We start from the raw sequence: 21,302 nt of genomic DNA on the forward strand, positions 1-21,302 counted from the left end.
GCTAACAGCGTTTGTTTGTTAGTGATTAACTTCCTTGCCCTCAGGAAATGGGGGCACTTCATTTCATCTATTTTCTTTCTTTCCTATAAAATTTCCTTCTGATTTTTTCTTCTCCAACCCTGTAAGGTATTTCTTTCCGACTAGTTTTCCTGTACGGCTTATGCCAGAGGGAGTGGAGGGTGGGGAGAGAGCCTTCTGTTTTCCATGTCTTTTTCTACTACTATCATCTTAATAATCCTATATCAGGCCACCTTGTGAGGTCTGTTGTGGCTTGTTTTTCTAAGTAAGTATGTAACTCTCTCTCTCTCTCTCTCTCTCTCTCTCTCTCTCTCTCTCTCTCTCTCTCTCTCTCTCTCTCTCTCTCTCTCTCTCTCTCTCTCTCTCTCTCTCTCTCTCTCTCTCTCTCTCTCTCTCTCTCTCTCACCACCTTTTCCCTTATGTTGTTAGGCACAAGCTGAAGTGAAGGAGGGAAGGAAAGGAGATGAAAAATGATAAGTATGTTAGTGGAGGGAGATGGCGGAGAGTGGTAGAGCGAGCGAGAGAGAGAGAGAGAGAGAGAGAGAGAGAGAGAGAGAGAGAGAGAGAGAGAGAGAGAGAGAGAGAGAGAGAGAGAGAGAGAGAGAGGATATTGACGTGAATGGAGATTAGAACTTTTGCCTCCATGATCTTTTTGGTAAGTAGTAGTCGCGCGCACACACACACACACACACACACACACACACACACACACACACACACACACACACACACACACACACACACACACACACACACACACACACACACACACGCCCTATGCAGCGTTAAGGAAAAAACAGTCTTATCTTTACGTCCGTTTCTTCGCTTTTACAACTTAATAAACTCTCTCTCTCTCTCTCTCTCTCTCTCTCTCTCTCTCTCTCTCTCTCTCTCTCTCTCTCTCTCTCTCTCTCTCTCTCTCTCTCTCTCTCTCTCTCTCTCTCTCTCTCTCTCTCTCTCTCTCTCTCTCTCTCTCTCTCTAATTGGCCGACCCGCAAGAAGGAGAAAGAGGAAGATAAGGAGGAGGAGAAGGAGGAGGAGAATTAACTCGAGTCCACGGAAAATGAGTCTGCGCCGCCCCTCCTCGCTTGACACCCATAAAGGCGCTCCTCTACACTCAGTCTTCTTTTATGATCCTGTTGGAGCCAACTGTGTGCGTGTGATAGAAGAATGAAACACGCAAGCCGGGTAGAATGTGCTATAAGTGAATGTGTGTGTGTGTGTGTGTGTGTGTGTGTGTTATAAAGTGCTTTGTAGTGTAGGAAAGGAAACATGGTGTAAAAACTATTTGGTGGCGTGGCAAGGCGGAGAAGGGCAGAGAGAGAGAGAGAGAGAGAGAGAGAGAGAGAGAGAGAGAGAGAGAGAGAGAGAGAGAGAGAGAGAGAGAGAGAGAGAGAGAGAGAGAGAGAGAGAGAGAGAGAGAGAGAGAGAGAGAGAGAGAGAGAGAGAGAGTCATACAAAAACGGAAAAAATATCTATTCACTAAAACGTTAACTTATCTGTGGTAAATGCGGTGTAACCTTCCTCCATCCCTTCCTTCCCTTCCTTCCCTTCGTTCCTTCCTTCCTTTTTGCCTCTCTCCCTGTCTCTCATCGCCCTTACTCGACGGTATCAGAATGATGAAAACTCTTCTGAGCTCTGCGTGAGGAGAAGGCGAAGGAGCGGCGAGGAAGGAGGAAGAGGAGGAGGAGGAGGAAGAGGAGGAGGAGGAGGAAGAAGAGGTGGAGGTCAAGGTTAGTAAGGAGGTAAATGATTTGGTACAATTTTTGCTTTCCCAGGTGTACATTTTTTCGCCTTTAAAAATTTTCAGCGGTGTTTACTTGATTGTGTGTGTGTGTGTGTGTGTGTGTGTGTGTGTGTGTGTGTGTGTGTGTGTGTGCATAATTCAACTCAGGTCTTGAGGTTCACCGTGCCGTACTAACCACTCCAAGGTGCAGCTTATCGGTCATTCAAACCTGTCACTGGATAAGACTAAGACTGTATCACTTCGCACTCTTACTCCTCGTGTTCAGGGAGCACAGTTACTGCTCACTCAGCTGTGAAAACCTTTACCAGCCTCAGCAGGGCGCGAACCCAGCCTGCCAAGTGACGGGCGGGAACAGTAATACTAAGCTAGCAAGAGAGAGAGAGAGAGAGAGAGAGAGAGAGAGAGAGAGAGAGAGAGAGAGAGAGAGAGAGAGAGAGAGAGAGAGAGAGAGAACAAGCAGGCGTGGAAAAGGAAAATGAGAGACAACCTGCAGAGACCAAAAAGAGGGAGAAAAATAACAGAACACGGCTCAGTACTCACACATGGGCTCGCCCAGCACCCAGGTCTCGGGGCGGGAGTGCAGCTCGACCAGCGCCGTGGGGAGGGACACCAGCAGCACCAGGAGATCCGCTGCCGCTAAGTTCACCAGCAGGAAATTAGTAGAGGATCTGAGGTCGCGAGTTCGGACCACCACCACGGGCACCAGCACATTGCCACCCACACCCACCGCCATCAGGGTCACCAGCACGCCCGTCCACACGCCCACCAGCCAGTCCGGGAACAGCTCCACCTCCACACCCATGTGCATCACTGCCGTGGACGCCCAGTGGGTCTTGTTGTCCCCGTGGGGAGGCGCGTCCAGCAGGGAAAAGTTCGTTGCCGCGTCATCCACCACCAGGGAGGAGTTTCCTAACGCCCCCATGCCCTCCTCCGCCCCCCACCCGCCCGTAGGCACAGTCCCGGGTGGGCGGCCAGTGTGGGCGGCTTGGTAAGACACCGTGGGCGTGGTGTGGGCAGTTGGGTGAGTCCAGGATGGGGTCTGGGAGGTCATGGCACGTCACCGTCGGGATTCGAGCACAAGTTCACACGCGCTATTATTCAAAGTCACCACCGACGCACCAGCGCACCAGCTCACGCTCATCGCCCCCCGTCCGTGTCTCCGTCAGTGTCCCTGGGCGGCGCGGGGAATCTGTAATCAGCATATCTCATCCTGACGCCGCGTGTTGTGGCGTGGGTCGCTCGCCTGTCAGTCCCGCTCACACAGTTAACCCTTGACGGAGGTAACCACGATTTGTCTGATAATCACCTGTTTGTTTGTGGGTTTTTTCGATTTCCTTGTTTGGGTAGTCGTGAGAATTCAGGCTTTTTTTTTGTCGTAAATAGTACGACTTTTCAGGATTTTTTCTCGTCGTCGTGAGAAGAGTCGTCGTTCTCTTTTTTTTCCTTTTTTTTTGTCGTCTTACATGGCACACGTTTTCTTTCTTTTTTTTTTCCCTCTCTCTCTCAGTCGGTTGTGAAAAGCAAGATTTTTCGTCTTAAAAGCATAATTTTCGTTTTTTTTTTTTTTCTGTGTGGTCGTGAAGCAAGTCTTTTTTTTTTTTCAGTATTACAAGTTTCCACTTTTATCCAGGTGGTCGTAAGAAGCAAATTTTATTCGCGTCTTTTTTCAGTCTTACATAACACAAATTTTCAGTTTTCTTTTTATTTTTTATGGTGAGTTTTTTTTTTTTTTCGACCTATAGTACACAAGTTTTCATTTTTTTATTATAAATGTATTTGATCTTGTAAAGCAAACCCCCTTTTTCTTTTATTATTTTCTTGTCTTACACTAGCACACGGTTTTTACAGTTACAATAATATTTCGTTGTTTGTAGGATTTATCATAGTTTTCCTCGCACATCTGAAAATACAAAGATGGGCGTGTAAGTAGCAAGCAAAAGAGAAAGACAACCACTCTCTCTCTCTCTCTCTCTCTCTCTCTCTCTCTCTCTCTCTCTCTCTCTCTCTCTCTCTCTCTCTCTCTCTCTCTCTCTCTCTCTCTCTCTCTCTCTCTTTTTACATGCATTGTGTCATAAGGGAGTGGCGAGTGAGGATGTGAGTCATTGAGTCATTTAGGTTTGCGTGTCACTCTCAAGGTGTCTTTCTTTCATAGGAATACCACACACACACACACACACACACACACACACACACACACACACACACACACACACACACACACACACACACACACACACACACACACCTTTTCCTCATTCGTCACCACCACCATCATGTCCACCACTATATTATTTTATCACCTCCTCTGTCATCATCACTTTCACCACCTCCCACGACCTAGTGTCATCACCATCACTGTCATCATTATCATTACCACTTCCACCACAACCCAAGGTCTTCACCATTACTCTCATCATTGTCATCACCACCCAACACCACGACCTCAAGCTATCACCACAACTGTCATCATCACTCGTCATCACTACTTGACTGATATCATCACCAACAGCATCCTAATTCATCATCGCCACTGACTAACTCAAATACTTACTGTCACCACTACTGTTATCGTCAGCACCACCAGAATCTCCAAGTCATCACTATTATTGTCATCATTACTGTCATCACTAATTCAAATACATACTCGTACCATCACCACCACTACTAATAAAGTTTCTAATTCACCACCACTGCTGTCATCATTAGTCATCACTACTCGTGACTCAAATACATACTGTCACCATTATCACCCTCAGTACATCACCACCACTGTCTTCTTATCGTACCAAGAACAGCACCACTGTCACACTTGCACCGCCACTACGCATAACACGTTACATCTACACCGCCACGACACTACAAGGCACTTACTTCACCACCACCACCACCACCACCACCACCACCACCATAACAACACTGCAGACACTCGTCCTCACAATGAACCCAGCACCAAAACAACACCAAAACAACACCAAAACAACACAAACACGAAAAGTCTCATTAGTAACACACACACACACACACACACACACACACACACACACACACACACACACACACACACACACACACACACACACACACACACACACACACACACACACACACACATATCCCACTCCCTAAATATTCACGTCATTTAATTAAAACTTCCGAGCAAAGGTTGTACATCAGGGCAAGAATATTCTACGAGGCCTGAAGGATATTGAAACACGGAAGGCCCTCAAGATACGACGCACCACCAGCACCAGCATCACCACCAGCCAGCCTCGGAGGACGGGCACCTAGGGGGACTCCTCACACTCAGGTGAAACAAGGGCATTGATTTATTGTAATTTCAGCGTCGCGGCAACGAAGTCATACGGCTCCGCAGGACAAAAAGTAAATAAATATGTAGATAATGAAAAGAAAAAATAATAATGTAATCAATAAACAACAAACAAACTAAATAAAGCTACGGATACGAAAAAAAAAAAATCGAGAAAGAAACACGTGGAAAGCAAGAGAAAAGATGGAAAATAAGGGAAGAGGAAGGAAAGCTGGACACAAGGAAGAAAGAGAGAGAAAAAGTCGTGTCACAATGACGAGAAGAGAACGAGGAAATGAAATTGGAACTCTGAACATGAAAGAACTCGGGAATAGGGAGGAGAAAGGAAGGGAAACGAAGGCTGGGAGTAAGGAGAAAGAGAGAGAGAGAGAGAGAGAGAGAGAGAGAGAGAGAGAGAGAGAGAGAGAGAGAGAGAGAGAGAGAGAGAGAGAGAGACTACTGTATGAAAGCAGAAGTCCTCTTGTCCTTTCTCCTCAAAAAAAAAATAATAATAATAATAAGGAAGGATAAAAGGGTGCAAAGGATAAAGGAAAGGAAAGGACACACACACACACACACACACACACACACACACACACACACACACACACACACACACACACACACACACACACACACACACACACACACACACGGAAAAAGATGGAAGAAAGGATGAAATGAAATACGAGAGATGAACAAAAAGCATCAAAAGGAAGGACGGAAGAAAGGAAGGAAGGAAGGAAGGAGGAAAAGTATTAGTCGAATATTATTTTAAGAAGACATGTTTGCTGAGAACGTCTATTAAATGCGCAATCTTAAGGCGTGAAATTGAGGTGTGTGTGTGTGTGTGTGTGTGTGTGTGTGTGTGTGTGTGTGTGTGTGTGTGTGTGTGTGTGTGTGTGTGTGTGTGTGTGTGCCGACGTCAAACTTAAGCCTCATTGGAAAATCGTAAAAGTTGCGCTATAATCACCCAATGGAATATAAAGAACCGATAATACAGTCCTTGATGGCGAGTGTGAGATGATTAATGTTATGAGAGAGAGAGAGAGAGAGAGAGAGAGAGAGAGAGAGAGAGAGAGAGAGAGAGAGAGAGAGAGAGAGAGAGAGAGAGAGAGAGAGAGAGAGAGTAGAAAAGAAACTCTCTGATAATATCTCTTCAGAAAACCATTATCATAATCTACGCTCTCCTAAAAAAGAAAAATGATAAAAAAATAAATCTACTAAAATCTTTAAAAATAAAATAAAATAAAATACACTGTAAATTTTACCCTGAAGCTTCCGAATTAAGAGAAAAGAAAAAAAAGTCTCAATCAAATTAAGAATAAATTCCATCATAAAAACGGGAATAATAAAATAAAAGAAATTATTAAAAAAAAACATGAAAAGAGGGAGATTCAAGATAAAGAAAGGAATATTTCACAATAATCTTTTCAAGCCAGTCTTGTTCCTTTCCTTCTCCATTGAGGTGCAAAAAGAAAAAAAGCCTGGTTGCACATCAGAGAGAGAGAGAGAGAGAGAGAGAGAGAGAGAGAGAGAGAGAGAGAGAAATACTACTATAATAGATTTGACCATGATTGACTCTCTCTCTCTCTCTCTCTCTCTCTCTCTCTCTCTCTCTCTCTCTCTCTCTCTCTCTCTCTCTCTCTCTCTCTCTCTCTCTCTCTCTCTCACATATACACAGGCACAGACATATATTGATTAGCCCGTGATTACTGTTTGCAGGGCGATAGAATGAGTGTTCCCGAGGGAGACAGAATCATCTTGTCGCGCCTAATGCACGTGTAGATTAATCATAACTGTGTGTCATGGTGCTAATGGCCCAGGGAGAGAGAGAGAGAGAGAGAGAGAGAGAGAGAGAGAGAGAGAGAGGGAGATTATGTGTTCTTAAGTAAATTTCATGACAACCGAACTGAGATAAAAGATAAATAAATGATATATGTAACTGTGCAATTAACATGATAAAGGAAAGATTTAAGTACTCCGTTTTCTCTTTTCTATTGTATTTAACACACTAACACCGTATAAGCACACACACACACACACACACACACACACACACACACACACACACACACACACACACACACACACACACACACACACACACACACACACACACACACACACACACACACATTAATTTCACGCCGCATTTACAAAACTTTGTCTGTTTTTACTTTTCTATTGTACATTACTCTCTCTCTCTCTCTCTCTCTCTCTCTCTCTCTCTCTCTCTCTCTCTCTCTCTCTCTCTCTCTCTCTCTCTCTCTCTCTCTCTCTCTCTCGAAAATTTATCTATGAAGACTTATCAGCACTCAGAGGACCCGAGAGAGAGAGAGAGAGAGAGAGAGAGAGAGAGAGAGAGAGAGAGAGAGAGAGAGAGAGAGAGAGAGAGAGAGAGAGAGAGAATACTTGTACTCCTTCAAAGTGTCATCAGGTTTAAGATTGATCTAAATATTTGGTCGAATTGTCACGCTGGTTTGGACGGTGTTGGCAAACTGCTAAAAACGGACCGTACTGGGAGGGAGAGAGAGAGAGAGAGAGAGAGAGAGAGAGAGAGAGAGAGAGAGAGAGAGAGAGAGAGAGAGAGAGAGAGTAAACACGCAACACAATATTACAGTAGGATCCATCACCACTTCCTCTCCTCCTCCTCCTCCTCCTCCTCCTCCTCCTCCTCCTCCTCCTCCTCCTCCTCCTCCTCCTCCTCCTCCTCCTCCTCCTTTTGGCTCTGTTATGACATCTGAGGTTAAATTCGTTTACTTAGGCTCCTCTCTCTCTCTCTCTCTCTCTCTCTCTCTCTCTCTCTCTCTCTCTCTCTCTCTCTCTCTCTCTCTCTCTCTCTCTCTCTCTCTCTCTCGACGAAGGAGAGTGAAAGACAAACAAAAGAGGGAAGAGGAAGGAACAAAAGTGAAAGAAAAAACAGTTAAGAAACAGTTAAGGAGATAGAAAAGAAAGAGAGAGGGAGAGAAGAAAGAGGGAAAAGGAGAGGGAGTGAAAAGAAAGGCATGGAGAAAAGAAAATAAAAGAAATACATAAAGTGGACACGGAAAGGGAAATGGGAAAGAAATGAACGTAAAGAGAAGAAAGATGTTAAAAAAAAAAAGTTAGAAAGAAAAAAAAGACAAAGAGTGAAAAAGAGGATAAATAAATGAATGCTAAATAAGAGGAAGGGGGAAGAGAAAGGAAGATGTAAAAACAGAAAGAAAAGCGAGGAGAGATAAACGAATATACGTACAAAACCAAGAAACGAAAAGGAATAGAAGACAGTCCGATAAAAGAGAAGGAGTGAGGGAGAAATAAAGAAAGAAATGTAAAATACGAAAAAAATAAGAGCAAAGTGGAAAAAAACAGAAAGGGGAAAGAGAGAGAGATGAGAAGAAATGAATATACAGCTAGACAAAGAAAAATAAACAAACCCAGAGAGAGAGAGAGAGAGAGAGAGAGAGAGAGAGAGAGAGAGAGAGAGAGAGAGAGAGAGAGAGAGAGAGAAAGGAAAAAAGTGAAAAAGAAAGATAAAGTGAAACGAATATTCAGCAAGAAAGAGAAAAGAGGAGAAAGAGGACACGAGGGAATAAAGGATGAGAAGCTAAAGAGAGGAAAATGAGGAGCAGGGAAGACTGGAGATAAAGAAGAGGAAGATTAAGAGAAGAGGATGGAAATTGGGAGGAAAATGAGGACAGACAGACAGACAGAGAGAGAGAGAGAGAGAGAGAGAGAGAGAGAGAGAGAGAGAGAGAGAGAGAGAGAGAGAGAGAGAGTGGGGGGGGACGGTCGGAAATAGCTTGGTACCCATTATGGCTGAAAGGGATTAGTGTCAGCAGTAAGAAAATGCTTGTTTGTGTCAGGACAAGAGGTCGGCTTTGTGTCAGCGGGAATATGCTGAAGGAGACGTTCACACACACACACACACACACACACACACACACACACACACACACACACACACACACACACACACACACACACACACACACACACACACACACACACTTACTTCGTCGTGTGATGATTTTTCCAAGTTTCTGGAAACGAGTTGAGTTTGCACGCGAAATCTAAAGTCATGAATTAAGGTGCAAGTTTTCCGTCTCTCTCTCTCTCTCTCTCTCTCTCTCTCTCTCTCTCTCTCTCTCTCTCTCTCTCTCTCTCTCTCTCTCTCTCTCTTGTTTTATTCCTTTTTTTCCTCTTCCTTTTCCTCCTCCTCCTCCTCCTCCTCCTCCTCCTCCTCCTCCTCCTCCTCCTCCTCCTCCTCCTCCTCCTCCTCTATTATTAACATCATTAACATTTTTCTTTCCCCTTTGATTAAAAAACACATATAGTATGTAAAAATTAAGTGATAAATAATAATAATAATGATAATAATATTGATAATAATAATTATAATAATAACAATAATGATAATAATAATAATAATAATAATAATAATAATAATAATAATAATAATAATAATAACCACTTAAGAAAGAGCCTAATTATCACTGCCAAAGTCACACTCTCCTCCTCCTCCTCCTCCTCCTCCTCCTCCTCCTCCTCCTCCTCCTCCTCCTCCTCCTCCTCCTCCTCCTCCTCCTCCTCCTCCTCCTCCTCCTCCTCCTCCTCCTCCTCAACGATAACACTGACAGGCGAGACTACGTGATGAGGCTGTGAAGACGCCAATTTAGAGAGAGAGAGAGAGAGAGAGAGAGAGAGAGAGAGAGAGAGAGAGAGAGAGAGAGAGAGAGAGAGAGAGAGAGAGCTACGTAATTCAAAAGTAAATCGACCGTGAGAAAGTATAAAGCAAATGTGTTTCCCTCTTTCCACCCTTTTCTCCTTTTTTCACTTTCTCTTTTCTCTTTTTTTCTCTCGCTTTCTTGACACGCAGACCAGCTGGGCAGCAAATTGGCTGATGGCGAGAGAGAGAGAGAGAGAGAGAGAGAGAGAGAGAGAGAGAGAGAGAGAGAGAGAGAGAGAGAGAGAGAGAGAGAGAGAGAGAGAGAACACAAATGACGTCTCTCTTCCACTTGCTTCTTTCTTTAATCCTTCCCCCCCAAAAAAAAAAATGAATGAAAATGAAAAATAAAAGGGGATGATGAAAAATGTTTCTCTCCATTTCATATTATTTCATTTCTTTTCCTTTTACTTAAATCTTTCGGTATTGTTTTTGTCTCCTTTGCTTTCCTTTGTTTGTGTTGTTTTTTGTTGTTGTCATTGTTGTTGCTGCTGCTGTTATTGTTGTTGTTGTTGTCATTGTTGTTGTTGCTGCTACTGTTGTTGTTGTTGTTCTTGTTCTGGTTCTTTTGTTGTTTGTCATTTTTGTCGTTGTTGTTTGTTGTTTGTTGGTGTTGTTGTTGTTGGTGGTGGTGGTAGTCGTAATTATATATATATATATATATGATTTTATTGTGTTTGGGAGGTTTAGTGAAAGAGAGAGAGAGAGAGAGAGAGAGAGAGAGAGAGAGAGAGAGAGAGAGAGAGAGAGAGAGAGAGAGAGAGTTAAATAAAGTTCCTCATATCTTCCTAATATTCGTTCCTAACTCCATGTCCCTGCCAAAGGTGATGATGATTAATAGGTAAAGGAAGAGAGGGAGAAGACGTGGAGGGGAAGGAAGAGGAAGGGGAAGAAGATAAATTTTCTTTGTCGTCATTAGATTTATTTCTTCCTCCACGGATACGCTTCCTCTGCTCAAGTTTGCGGCCAAGACAATGGATTAGTTGGAGTCTGTGTCTTTATATCAATTTTTCTGCTTTAGTATATGTATGAATTAATTTGCAACCCTCTGTAAGCGTTCTCTCTCTCTCTCTCTCTCTCTCTCTCTCTCTCTCTCTCTCTCTCTCTCTCTCTCTCTCTCTCTCTCTCTCTCTCTCTCTCCTTGGAAGGTGAATTTATCAATGGTCGCTTCAATAGAGTAACAAGTGTCGTATTCTCATTAACCGTCGAAAAAATACTACTTCTACTACTACTACTACTACTACTACTACTACTACTACTACTACTACTACTACTACCACCACCACCACTACCGCTCCACCACTACTACAACTACTACTGCTACTACTTCTACTACTTCTACTACTACTACTACTACTACTACTACTACTACTACTACTACTACTACTACTACTACTAGCACACATCACCAACACCAATCTAACAGGAACAGTAACTAAGAACACATTAACGCCTCTCGTTGTGCAATTAATCATTCTTAGCTCACACGTAACATTTCCTTACAGAGAGAGAGAGAGAGAGAGAGAGAGAGAGAGAGAGAGAGAGAGAGAGAGAGAGAGAGGGGGGGAGGGGAGGAGGGAGGGAAATTACCAACTACCAGGAAAACGAGGCGAGGAAAGATTAGCACAACATGAAAATTAAGTGAAAAGATAAATATTTAGAGAAGAAAAAGAAAAAAGAGAGAGAACGAGATAACTCAATGTAAAAAAAGTAAATACTGTTAAAAGAATTAGTGTTAAATTAGATAGCGTTAAAACAAGGCACCTCAGAGAGAGAGAGAGAGAGAGAGAGAGAGAGAGAGAGAGAGAGAGAGAGAGAGAGAGAGAGAGAGAGAGAGAGAGAGAGAGAGAGAGACTTGACACACCTTCATGATGCAACACACACACACACACACACACACACACACACACACACACACACACACACACACACACACACACACACACACAGACCTGCTTACATACACCTTTCGCATTCCTTCGCGGCTTAGTTAATTGTAGTACCTAGGTAATTACGGGAAAGATAAAGTGTCTAGGTGAAGGGAGGAGAACAGGTATTTGACAAACCCTAAGTGGGCGTTATGTGTTAATTCCAGCAACGTTAGGGGAAGGTGAGGCAGGTGTTGTGTTTGAGCCAGATTCAATTAAGGTTTTTAAGTGTATAGATAGGAGTGTTCTTTTTTACTCATTCTCTTTCTCTCTCTCTCTCTCTCTCTCTCTCTCTCTCTCTCTCTCTCTCTCTCTCTCTCTCTCTCTCTCTCTCTCTCTCTCTCTCTCTCTCTCTCTCACACATTTTCATTCAAAGTCTGTGTTGTTTATTTTTATGTGTATTGTTTTTCCCCCTGTATTTGTGTGTGCGTGTGTGTGTGTGTGTGTAGTACAAAAGAGATGAAATTACATATACTCGCACATTCAAGGGTCTTTTATTATACAAGTCACGAACAAACCTAGTAACTCCAACTAATGTAATTATTCCACTACTTCATCACCTTACATGTGAATTGACGGTGAATTTGACACCACCTCACTAGGACAGGATCATATGGCGCCGCTATCTTATGAGAGCGTCAGTCATGAAGTGAACACATGGCGAGATACAAGATAGCGGTACATGTGTAGAGAGAGAGAGAGGGCGAGTGAGGCAGGGAGTGGGTGGTGACTGCTCGCTAAGGATGGAAAGACACGTGAGGTTATAATTACGAGAAATAGCGGTCGGTTTATGAAGTGAGTCTGAGTGTGTGTGTGTGTGTGTGTGTGTGTGTGTGTGTGTGTGTGTGTGTGTGTGTGTGTGTGTGTGTGTGTGTGTGTGTGTGTGTGTGTGTACCATTGACTCTAGTTTTAAAAGCTTTGTACTCTCATAACAAGAAACTTCAGAAGGCCACGGATTTTGAGTAGCATAGTTACCCTGATCTTTTCTCCTATTGGCAATGTAGAACACTTACTAAACCATCACTGGAATCACGAAAACACCCATGAAGCCCCTGACAACCTGCAGTAGAGCAATGCAATCAAGCCAAGACGCCGAGACGTTTGAGGAGACGGGGCGGTGTTCGGGTGGGTCTCCCGGTAATGGCGGAGGAGGGACCTGTGTGTGGTGCTGCTTCTGGTCTAGGCCGCCGCCCTTTGTGGTGCTCGCCGGTGGTCAATCACGTGGGTGGGATGAGGATGATGACAATGAGGTGCACTTCCTCCTCTTCCTCTTCCTCTTCCTCGTCTTTCTCTCACACTTAGCAGTCTCGCCAAACACACACACACACACACACACACACACACACACACACATACGCACACAAGCCATTCCTCATCCACTTCACAACATTTCACATTATTTCCTAACTTTTTCAGGACTTCCTTCACGTTTCCAGACAAATACATAACACCATTTCTCGCCTGCACGTCTCCGCCACTGTTTGTAGTATAACACCTGCCCTCGCCTTCCCAACCCCCTCAGGTGACTGGGGAATAGAGTTACATGAGCCTTAGGTACACGTAATCCTCCTCCTCCTCCTCCTCCTCCTCCTCCTCCTCCTCCTCCTCCTCCTCCTCCTCCTCCTCCTCCTCCTCCTCCTCCTCCTCGCGCGGTCAACAGGTGGGGCGTGGCTACCGACTCGGCTCTAATTACGTGTTACAGTCACCTGCCGTTTCTGCCGCCCATGTGTTTTGGTCTAATGGCGCGTGTACGTGTCTGTCTGTCTCTCTCTCTGTGTGTGTATGTGTGTGTGTGTGTGTGTGTGTGTGTGTGTGTGTGTGTGTGTGTGTGTGTGTGTGTGTGTGTGTGTGTGTGACGTTCCTCAGATTTTTTTTTCCTCTTTTATCGTCTTGTTTGTTTTGTCCTACTTGTTCAGGTGAGGAAAGAAGCGTATCATTAGTAAGAGAGAGAGAGAGAGAGAGAGAGAGAGAGAGAGAGAGAGAGAGAGAGAGAGAGAGAGAGAGAGAGAGAGAGAGAGACTCACGATCTAGTTGTTTTCGGACCCCCATTTTTTTTTTTTTTTTCCTGCGTATTACGATAAATTTTCCTTTGATAGCTTCCCATTGTGGTACAGAGGCGGGGGAGGGGTGGGGGAGAAATGGCCGGAGGAAAGATCAAAGGAGAGGAACAAGACATTACATAAGAAGAAGAAGAAGAAGAAGAAGAAAAGAAGAGGTTGAGGAAGAAACGAGGAGGAGGAGGAGGAGGAGGAGGAGGAGTAGTAGTAGTAGTAGTAGTAAGAAGTGGGCTGTACAAGTTGTCATCTGTCCCATAATAATATTGTCCCATAATAATATTGCGTCGCTAGCATGAATCCATCTCTCTCTCTCTCTCTCTCTCTCTCTCTCTCTCTCTCTCTCTCTCTCTCTCTCTCTCTCTCTCTCTCTCTCTCTCTCTCTCTCCGGACGCGTGTAAGTCAAAAAAAATAATAAGCAGGAAGGAACTAAACAATTTTTACACCCCATGCCAACTAAACATCAGTCTCCCTAAGGGCTAATAGACTCAACCCTTAAGTGGACTCGTCAGATTGGCTCACCCCTTAAGGATCCCTGGGCCTACATACCTGAGGATAGGCCTACTGATGAGGGGCGTGGCAGGAGGGGGGCCAGAAGAAAAAGGAAGAAAAGTTAGATGGAGTTAGGAAAGTAAGAGAGAAAGTTATGGGGAGGAGTTGATAGAGAGAGAGAGAGAGAGAGAGAGAGAGAGAGAGAGAGAGAGAGAGAGAGAGAGGCCAACAGGTGACGGTCCGCTTATTCAGTCATGTCGCCGGGTCATTGTGTATATCTGTGTGTGTGTGTGCGTATGTTCTAGTGTTCATTACAAACACACACACACACACACACACACACACACACACACACACACACACACACACACACACACACACACACACACACACACACACACACACACCATAAAACAAGCATACACAAAAAGGAATAGACAGGTGAACAAAAACAAACCAAAATAAAACTGTCAACAACGTGAAAAAGATAAATAAAAGCGAGAGACAGGGGAAAAAATGGAGGAAAACGAATGAGAGAGAGAGAGAGAGAGAGAGAGAGAGAGAGAGAGAGAGAGAGAGAGAGAGAGAGAGAGAGAGAGAGAGAGATCAGCTGTAAAAATTAATGTAGGTTATTTAATATGACATCAATACAAGAACTAGAACGCCAGCGAACTCGAGAGAAAATACTCGAGGTGAGAGGAAGAGAAGACGAATAAAGGAGTGGTGAAGTGTGTGAAGAAGAGAAGAGAGAGAGAGAGAGAGAGAGAGAGAGAGAGAGAGAGAGAGAGAGAGAGAGAGAGAGAGAGAGAGAGAGAGAGAGAGAGAGACGAAGGGAAAGTGGATGGACGAATCTAGAGGGGAGGGAGAGAATAAACAAAGAAGGAAGAGAGAAGAAAGACGAAGGAATGGGAGAAAGAATGAAAGGAAATGGGAAAGAAAAAGTAAAGGAAGACTATGAGAAGGAAGACTAAAGAAAAGGAGTTTGGAGAACAGACGAAGCAAGAGAAGAAAAAAAGATGAAAAGAAGAAGAAAGAAAAAACGATTGAAGAGAAGAGGAAGAAAGAAAATACAAAGGAAAAGAAGAAAGAAAAGAGAAAAGACAAAGAAAGAGAGGAGAAAAACTAGGAAAAAGAGAGGAAAGAGAAAAGTATGATAATAAAAGTTTTGAGACGAGATAAACGTTAGAGAGAGAGAGAGAGAGAGAGAGAGAGAGAGAGAGAGAGAGAGAGAGAGAGAGAGAGAGAGAGAGAGACTACAATTCATTTCATAGGACTGAACACAAATTGGGAAAGCAGCAGGGCCTCCCATTAACGGATGAGAGAGAAGCAACAGAATGATAATGGCAGGAAGATGAAAGAAGCGAAAAAGAGAAAAGAAGTGATCAGAGAGAGAGAGAGAGAGAGAGAGAGAGAGAGAGAGAGAGAGAGAGAGAGAGAGAGAGAGAGAGAGAGAGGAATATATAGTGCGTAAACATGAACGGCTGACGAGAGAATTATCACATCATAAAGAACGAATTATTTTCTTCTCTCTTTTTACAGGACACCGACATGAATATAAAGAAAGAAAACGGGAATATATATAAAAAAAAGAAAAAAGAAAATGGAGGAAGATAAAAAGATGTATTGGACTGTTATTACTTTACGCGATGAAGGATGAAGGAATAAATCAACGGAAATATAATAAACTAATCAATGTACGAGTGTTAATAAAAAAAAGAGAAATGTCAGTAAATAAATTGGGACATTAATAATAAGAAGAGAAAGGGAAAATGAATAAGTAAACAACACAGGGAGGAGGAGACGGAGAACGATGCGACACTTCACTAGATAAATAAAAGAAAGAGAATGAAAAAGATAAAAACAGAAAAGAAACGCGCATCAACGAATGATAAATAGACATAGAAGAGGTGGAATAAAAGGAAGTACGGAAAGAGGAGAAAAAGAAATAGGGGAGAAATGTAAGACAGAGAAAGGTGGTATAGTTGAAAAGATAAATAAAAGAGAGGGAAAAAAAACAGAAAATTGTGCATCAATGAACAAGAAACAGAAAAAAAAAAGTGAATAAAAAAATATGGAAGGAAAAAAGCGATAAGGGAGAAACATAAGACAAAGGAAGGTGGCATACTTTAAACGAGAAATAAAAGAAAGGAAAGGAAAACTCAGAAAGGAGACTTGCATTGATGAAAAAGAAATAGAAACAAAATAGGAGCGATAAAAAACGTGGAAAGAAGAAAAAGAAAGAAAGAAGGAAGAAACATAAGACAGAGAAGGGTGGTTGGCTTCAATAGATAAATGAAATAGAAAGGAAAAACTCAGTAGAGAAACTCGCATTAATGAATAATAAATAGACATTGAAAAAGGAGGAATGAAAGAAAGTATGGATGGAGATAAAACGCAATAAGGGAGACACATAAGACAGAGAAAGGTGGAACAGTTGACTAGGCAGATAGAAGAAAACAAAGGAAAAACTCAGAAAAGAAACATGCATTAATGAATAATAAAAGGGACTTAGAAAAGGAGGTATAACAAGAAGTATGGAAAGAAGTAAAACGAAACAAATAAGGGAGACAAAGGAAATGAGGCGAAACAAAAGGAGAAAAAGAAAAGAACATTACGTGATAAGTCTGAAAAAAAAAATGAAACAGAAACAAACCAATTAAAAAAAAATATGTGGCAAAGAATAAAAAATGATAAAAAGAGAGAAAGAAAGAATGACGCGAGAAGAAAAATGAGAACTTTTATAAGCGGCCCAGAGTATCATTTCCCAGAGTGACAATACAATCATTAATTTTCCTCGATAGAGTTCCCGCTTCCTTAGGAATTACCCGGAGCGACAGGACCCCACGCACCATTAGAACAGTGCCTCTCTTGTACCGGAGAGTAAACAAGCTCCCCGTGTTCGTATTTGTCGTCACATCATACCCGTACATTCGTCCACTTCCCCGCTTCTCTTCCCTGTCAATCCATCTCCATTCTGTCAGCGTCCGTCATGCTCTTCCTCTGTCTGTGTCTCAATCTCCAGCGTCATTGCCACAGCATCACAGGGCGGCTCGTGTCTTCCCTCCCAAGCACAGGAACGAATGTCAGTCTGTTTTTCTCTTTATTTACCGTCACATTCCCAGTCCAGTGCTCGAGCAGGAGGTGGAGGAGCAGGAGGTGTCTGTGGGAAGGTGTCACGGCCTCACAGCTGCGACAGACACACCCAAGCCACACTCGAGTACACCACCCTCACTTTTACTTCAGAAACTGGAAATCGTCTAGCGTGTTCATAAGAAAAATATATGCACACTTTCTTTTCAGTCCTTTGGAAGGAGTAAGAGGCCTCAACCTGCTCCTTCAGCGTGGGGGAGGGACATGCTGGGCCTCCTTCCCACGTGTCACGACATACAGCATACGTGGAGGGAAGGAGAGAGATATACAAGAAGTTTCTCTCAAACCGATTGTCACGCGAAGCTGCTACACCCTCTGCCCAACCTGGTCAGGAAAGCACTGAGCACGAAAGTGGGAGCTTCGCTGTATATATGTGTCAGGGACCTTGGCTGTTGCCAGATGCTGCCGCTGCCGCCGCCTTGTACCCGCCGTTCAGTCATCGCTTGAGACGAAACGAGGCAGATTTCCAGCAAACACCATCCCATCATGTCGTGATTGATCGCTCTGTAATGCAAGACTAAGCCGCGGAATAGTTACAGACTCAACAAGGATAATTACAAAGCCAAAAGCAAATACGTGTGAATGTGCGTGCATGTGTGTGTGTGTAGTATCTGTGCTCGCGTGGGTATAACTTGCTTCACCTCTCAGCCAACCACGAAGCTCGCCGCGCCAGCCAATGGGAGCACCCGGTGTTACTTGCGTCACCATCTTCGCGTTGACACCGAATATTCCCGGGGCCGTGTATCCCCCGAGTGCCAGGTTTCCAGGAAGGGAGGAAGCTGGCGTGCATGGTGAGCTTCGCGGGAGAGCTGAGGAAATGCTTACAAATACCGGCCAAGGACACGCCGGCTTACAACACAAGGAGGATAAGAGGAGAGTGTCTTCGTAACTCACAGCGGGTTGACTTTATTGCTCATGAGGGCGACATGGTGTGTGTGTGTGTGTGTGTGTGTGAGGGTCCGTGGTGTGCGCGTGCGAGGCAGATCGAGTTGGTCAAGGTTCGCACCGCGCCTGTTGGTCTCGTCGCCCCGCCTCGCGCCGCGTCGCCACCTTCTCGTCTCCCCGCGGCATAATTGATTAGAAGAAATTCGCTACACCAAATTACTCACTCGTTGTAACCATCTGTGGAGGCTTGTTATCACCGCCTGTCACTGCTAATAAAGGAGAGAGAGAGAGAGAGAGAGAGAGAGAGAGAGAGAGAGAGAGAGAGAGAGAGAGAGAGAGAGAGAGAGAGAGAGAGAGAGAGTTCCGTATTCTTCCTTCTATTCGTCTCTTTTCATGATCTCTCCCTCGTCTCCTTCTTCTCTTTTATCTCTTATTCTCATTATCTTTTCTTTATTTTGTCTCGTGATCCCTGTTTTTCTTGCATTCCCTCTCTTCCTTGATCCTTCTATCCCTTCGAGAGAGAGAGAGAGAGAGAGAGAGAGAGAGAGAGAGAGAGAGAGAGAGAGAGAGAGAGAGCGCACTTAGAAACAGACAGAAATGCATGAGGGAAGATATTAAAAGCGTCGAGAAAACTGTGACTCAAGATGGCGTTTCTTCCCTTCATTTTCCCCGCCGCCAGCTTATCAAGGAGACGAGTTCTCGTGAAAACTTTCGGGGGAACTACTTTTTTCATATATATATATATTCTTTCTTTCCCTCCCGTGGGCTGGTGGATGGTGGATGGTAGTGGTGGTGGTGGTGGTAGTGATGGTGGTGGTGGTGGCAAACTTGATCATGTAAATAAAAGCTAAGAGAGAGAGAGAGAGTGAGAAATAGAGAAGGGGGGAAAGTGCGAGCAGGAGTGGCGGTATCAGGTGGCTTTCCTAGCATCCATTCGATCTACTAAGCTAAACTTCCCCTCCTCGTCCATTTCCCCATTCCTGGCACGTCCTCCCGAAGTCCTCCAGTGGCGATGAGTTCCTGAAGCGTTGATTGGTTGAGGGACACCTGCTCCGTGACCTCATTGGCTGGTGGACGAGGGTATACACCTTTTTTCAGACACGTGGGAATAAACAAAGACTGAAATATTGACGAGTTGAGAGAGAAAGAGAGAGGGAGGGGGGAGTGCAGGCCAAACACACAGACACACAAAGCAGTCAAAATTATCAATACAAGTGACTAAAAAAGAAGAAAGAAGACTTAAGAGGAGAATGAGGATAAACGAGAAGATGGAGATAAACTGTAGAGACGACCAGAAATGCAAAAGAAAATAGCAAGGGAGGAATGTCAGAGAGAGAGAGAGAGAGAGAGAGAGAGAGAGAGAGAGAGAGAGAGAGAGAGAGAGAGAGAGAGAGTTGCAGGGAAACTGATGAAGACAGGTTGCGAATGAGAAGAATGACACTTTCAAAATAGATTCAGGGCGACCCGTCGGGAAAGATGTGCAGAAGACAAAAGAAAATGCGGAGAGAGAATGGATGTCCCTGTGTCCACAATATTCATGGAAAACAGAAGAATATTTGAAATAGAAAAAAATACGACACATTTCCACCCGTCTTTTTTTTATATTCTAGTTTAGTTTCTCTTTAAAATGCAAAAGAAAACGGGAATATGTTGCCTGCTTCATTTTCTTCAATTTCGGGGCTGGATTTGATATCTGTTTTTCTGTTTTAATATCTGCATTTTCTTAATTTCTTTACGGCCATGATTTTTTTCTTATTTACTTCTCGTTTATTTGATTATTTGTGCGCGCGCGTGTGTGTGTGTGTGTGTGTGTGTGTGTGTGTGTGTGTGTGTGTGTGTGTGTGTGTGTGTGTGTGTGTGTGTGTGTGTGTGTGTGTTGTTTTAATGAATATATATCCTTCGTCATTTGTGTGAACGTTGCGACTTTCTCTCTCTCTCTCTCTCTCTCTCTCTCTCTCTCTCTCTCTCTCTCTCTCTCTCTCTCTCTCTCTCTCTCTCTTATTCATATACTTCAGTTTGCTTTCATCTTTGTTTTAATATCCTCCTCTTCTTTTTTCCTCCTCCTCCTCCTCTTCCCATCTCTTCCATCTTATTTTTTTTTCTCTCTTCCTACCAGCATCATCAACATATTCACCACTGCTACCACCACCATATCCTCCTCCTCCTCCTCCTCCTCCTCCTCCTCCTCCCAACAAGGAGACTCGCATGCTACCTCACGACCTCGCAAAAATTGGCCGGGAGGGGAAGAGGAAGAGGAAGAGGAAGATGGTGACGTGTTTTAGGAGGTCAGGCGTTCTTCCTCCCCATCTCTTCCTCACTAACTCCTCCATCCTACCTCCCTTTTCCATCCCTCCCTTCTCTTTTCTCTTTTTTTTCTTTTCTGTATTTTCTTCGTTTCTTTATTCTGTTTTTTTTTCTCACATTTTTGCCTTATTTCCCCACTTTTTTTCTTTTTTTTTCATTTCTCTATCCTTCCTCACAAATTTCCTTTTCTTTTTCCTTCCCTTATTATGTTCTCCGTTTCTTTATTTCTGTTTTTCCTCACATTCTTGTCTCATTTCCGTTTTTTGTCCTACTATCGTCATTTTTTTTTATTTCATCCGTTTTTTCCCTAACTTTCTTCCTCCTCCTTCCTCGCCTCTTCCTCACTAATACGTTTTTCTCCCACCTTCTTTCATCTCTTTCCACCTTCCTTTCCTAGCTTCCTTTCCTCCTTCCATTTCTTCTCCACCTATTCATTCCTTCTCTTTCACCTATATCTTCCTCCTCCTTCCTCATCTCTTCCTCGCTCACTTCTTTTCCCACTTTCTTCATCAAGCTTTCTTTCATTTATCTCTCCCTACGTACCCCCTACTTCTCGTAATCTCTTCCTCACCTTCCCCAAAGCGAAGCCTCCCGTGGGATGATAGATAGCAATGGAATAAGAGTAAGAGGCACCGTCAGCTCCTTCCCTGGGCATTCATGGAGGGGTGGAGGAGGGGAGGGAAGGGGTAGGGAAGGAGAATTGAATTGG

General features: G+C 43.8%; 1 protein-coding gene across 3 annotated transcripts; it reads right to left on the reverse strand.

Annotated features, from left to right (window-relative positions):
- Nucleotides 1-2,226: 2,226 nt before the first annotated feature.
- Nucleotides 2,227-18,502, reverse strand: LOC135105837 (growth hormone secretagogue receptor type 1-like). 3 transcript variants are annotated; one of them, XM_064014443.1, is made up of 2 exons: nt 17,692-18,502; nt 2,227-3,665 (listed from the first exon to the last, which is right to left on the reverse strand). In XM_064014443.1, exon 2 carries the CDS (start codon nt 2,814-2,816, stop codon nt 2,295-2,297), a length of 522 nt encoding a protein of 173 aa, XP_063870513.1. In that variant the 5' UTR covers nt 2,817-3,665; nt 17,692-18,502; the 3' UTR covers nt 2,227-2,294. The 3 variants fall into 3 exon arrangements, with proteins under 3 accessions (XP_063870513.1, XP_063870514.1, XP_063870512.1); XM_064014444.1 differs by having other exon boundaries at nt 17,643-18,502; XM_064014442.1 differs by having other exon boundaries at nt 17,363-18,502.
- Nucleotides 18,503-21,302: the final 2,800 nt, after the last annotated feature.

Source organism: Scylla paramamosain, chromosome 12, assembly GCF_035594125.1.
Source record: "Scylla paramamosain isolate STU-SP2022 chromosome 12, ASM3559412v1, whole genome shotgun sequence".
Classification (NCBI taxonomy): Eukaryota; Metazoa; Arthropoda; class Malacostraca; order Decapoda; family Portunidae; genus Scylla; species Scylla paramamosain.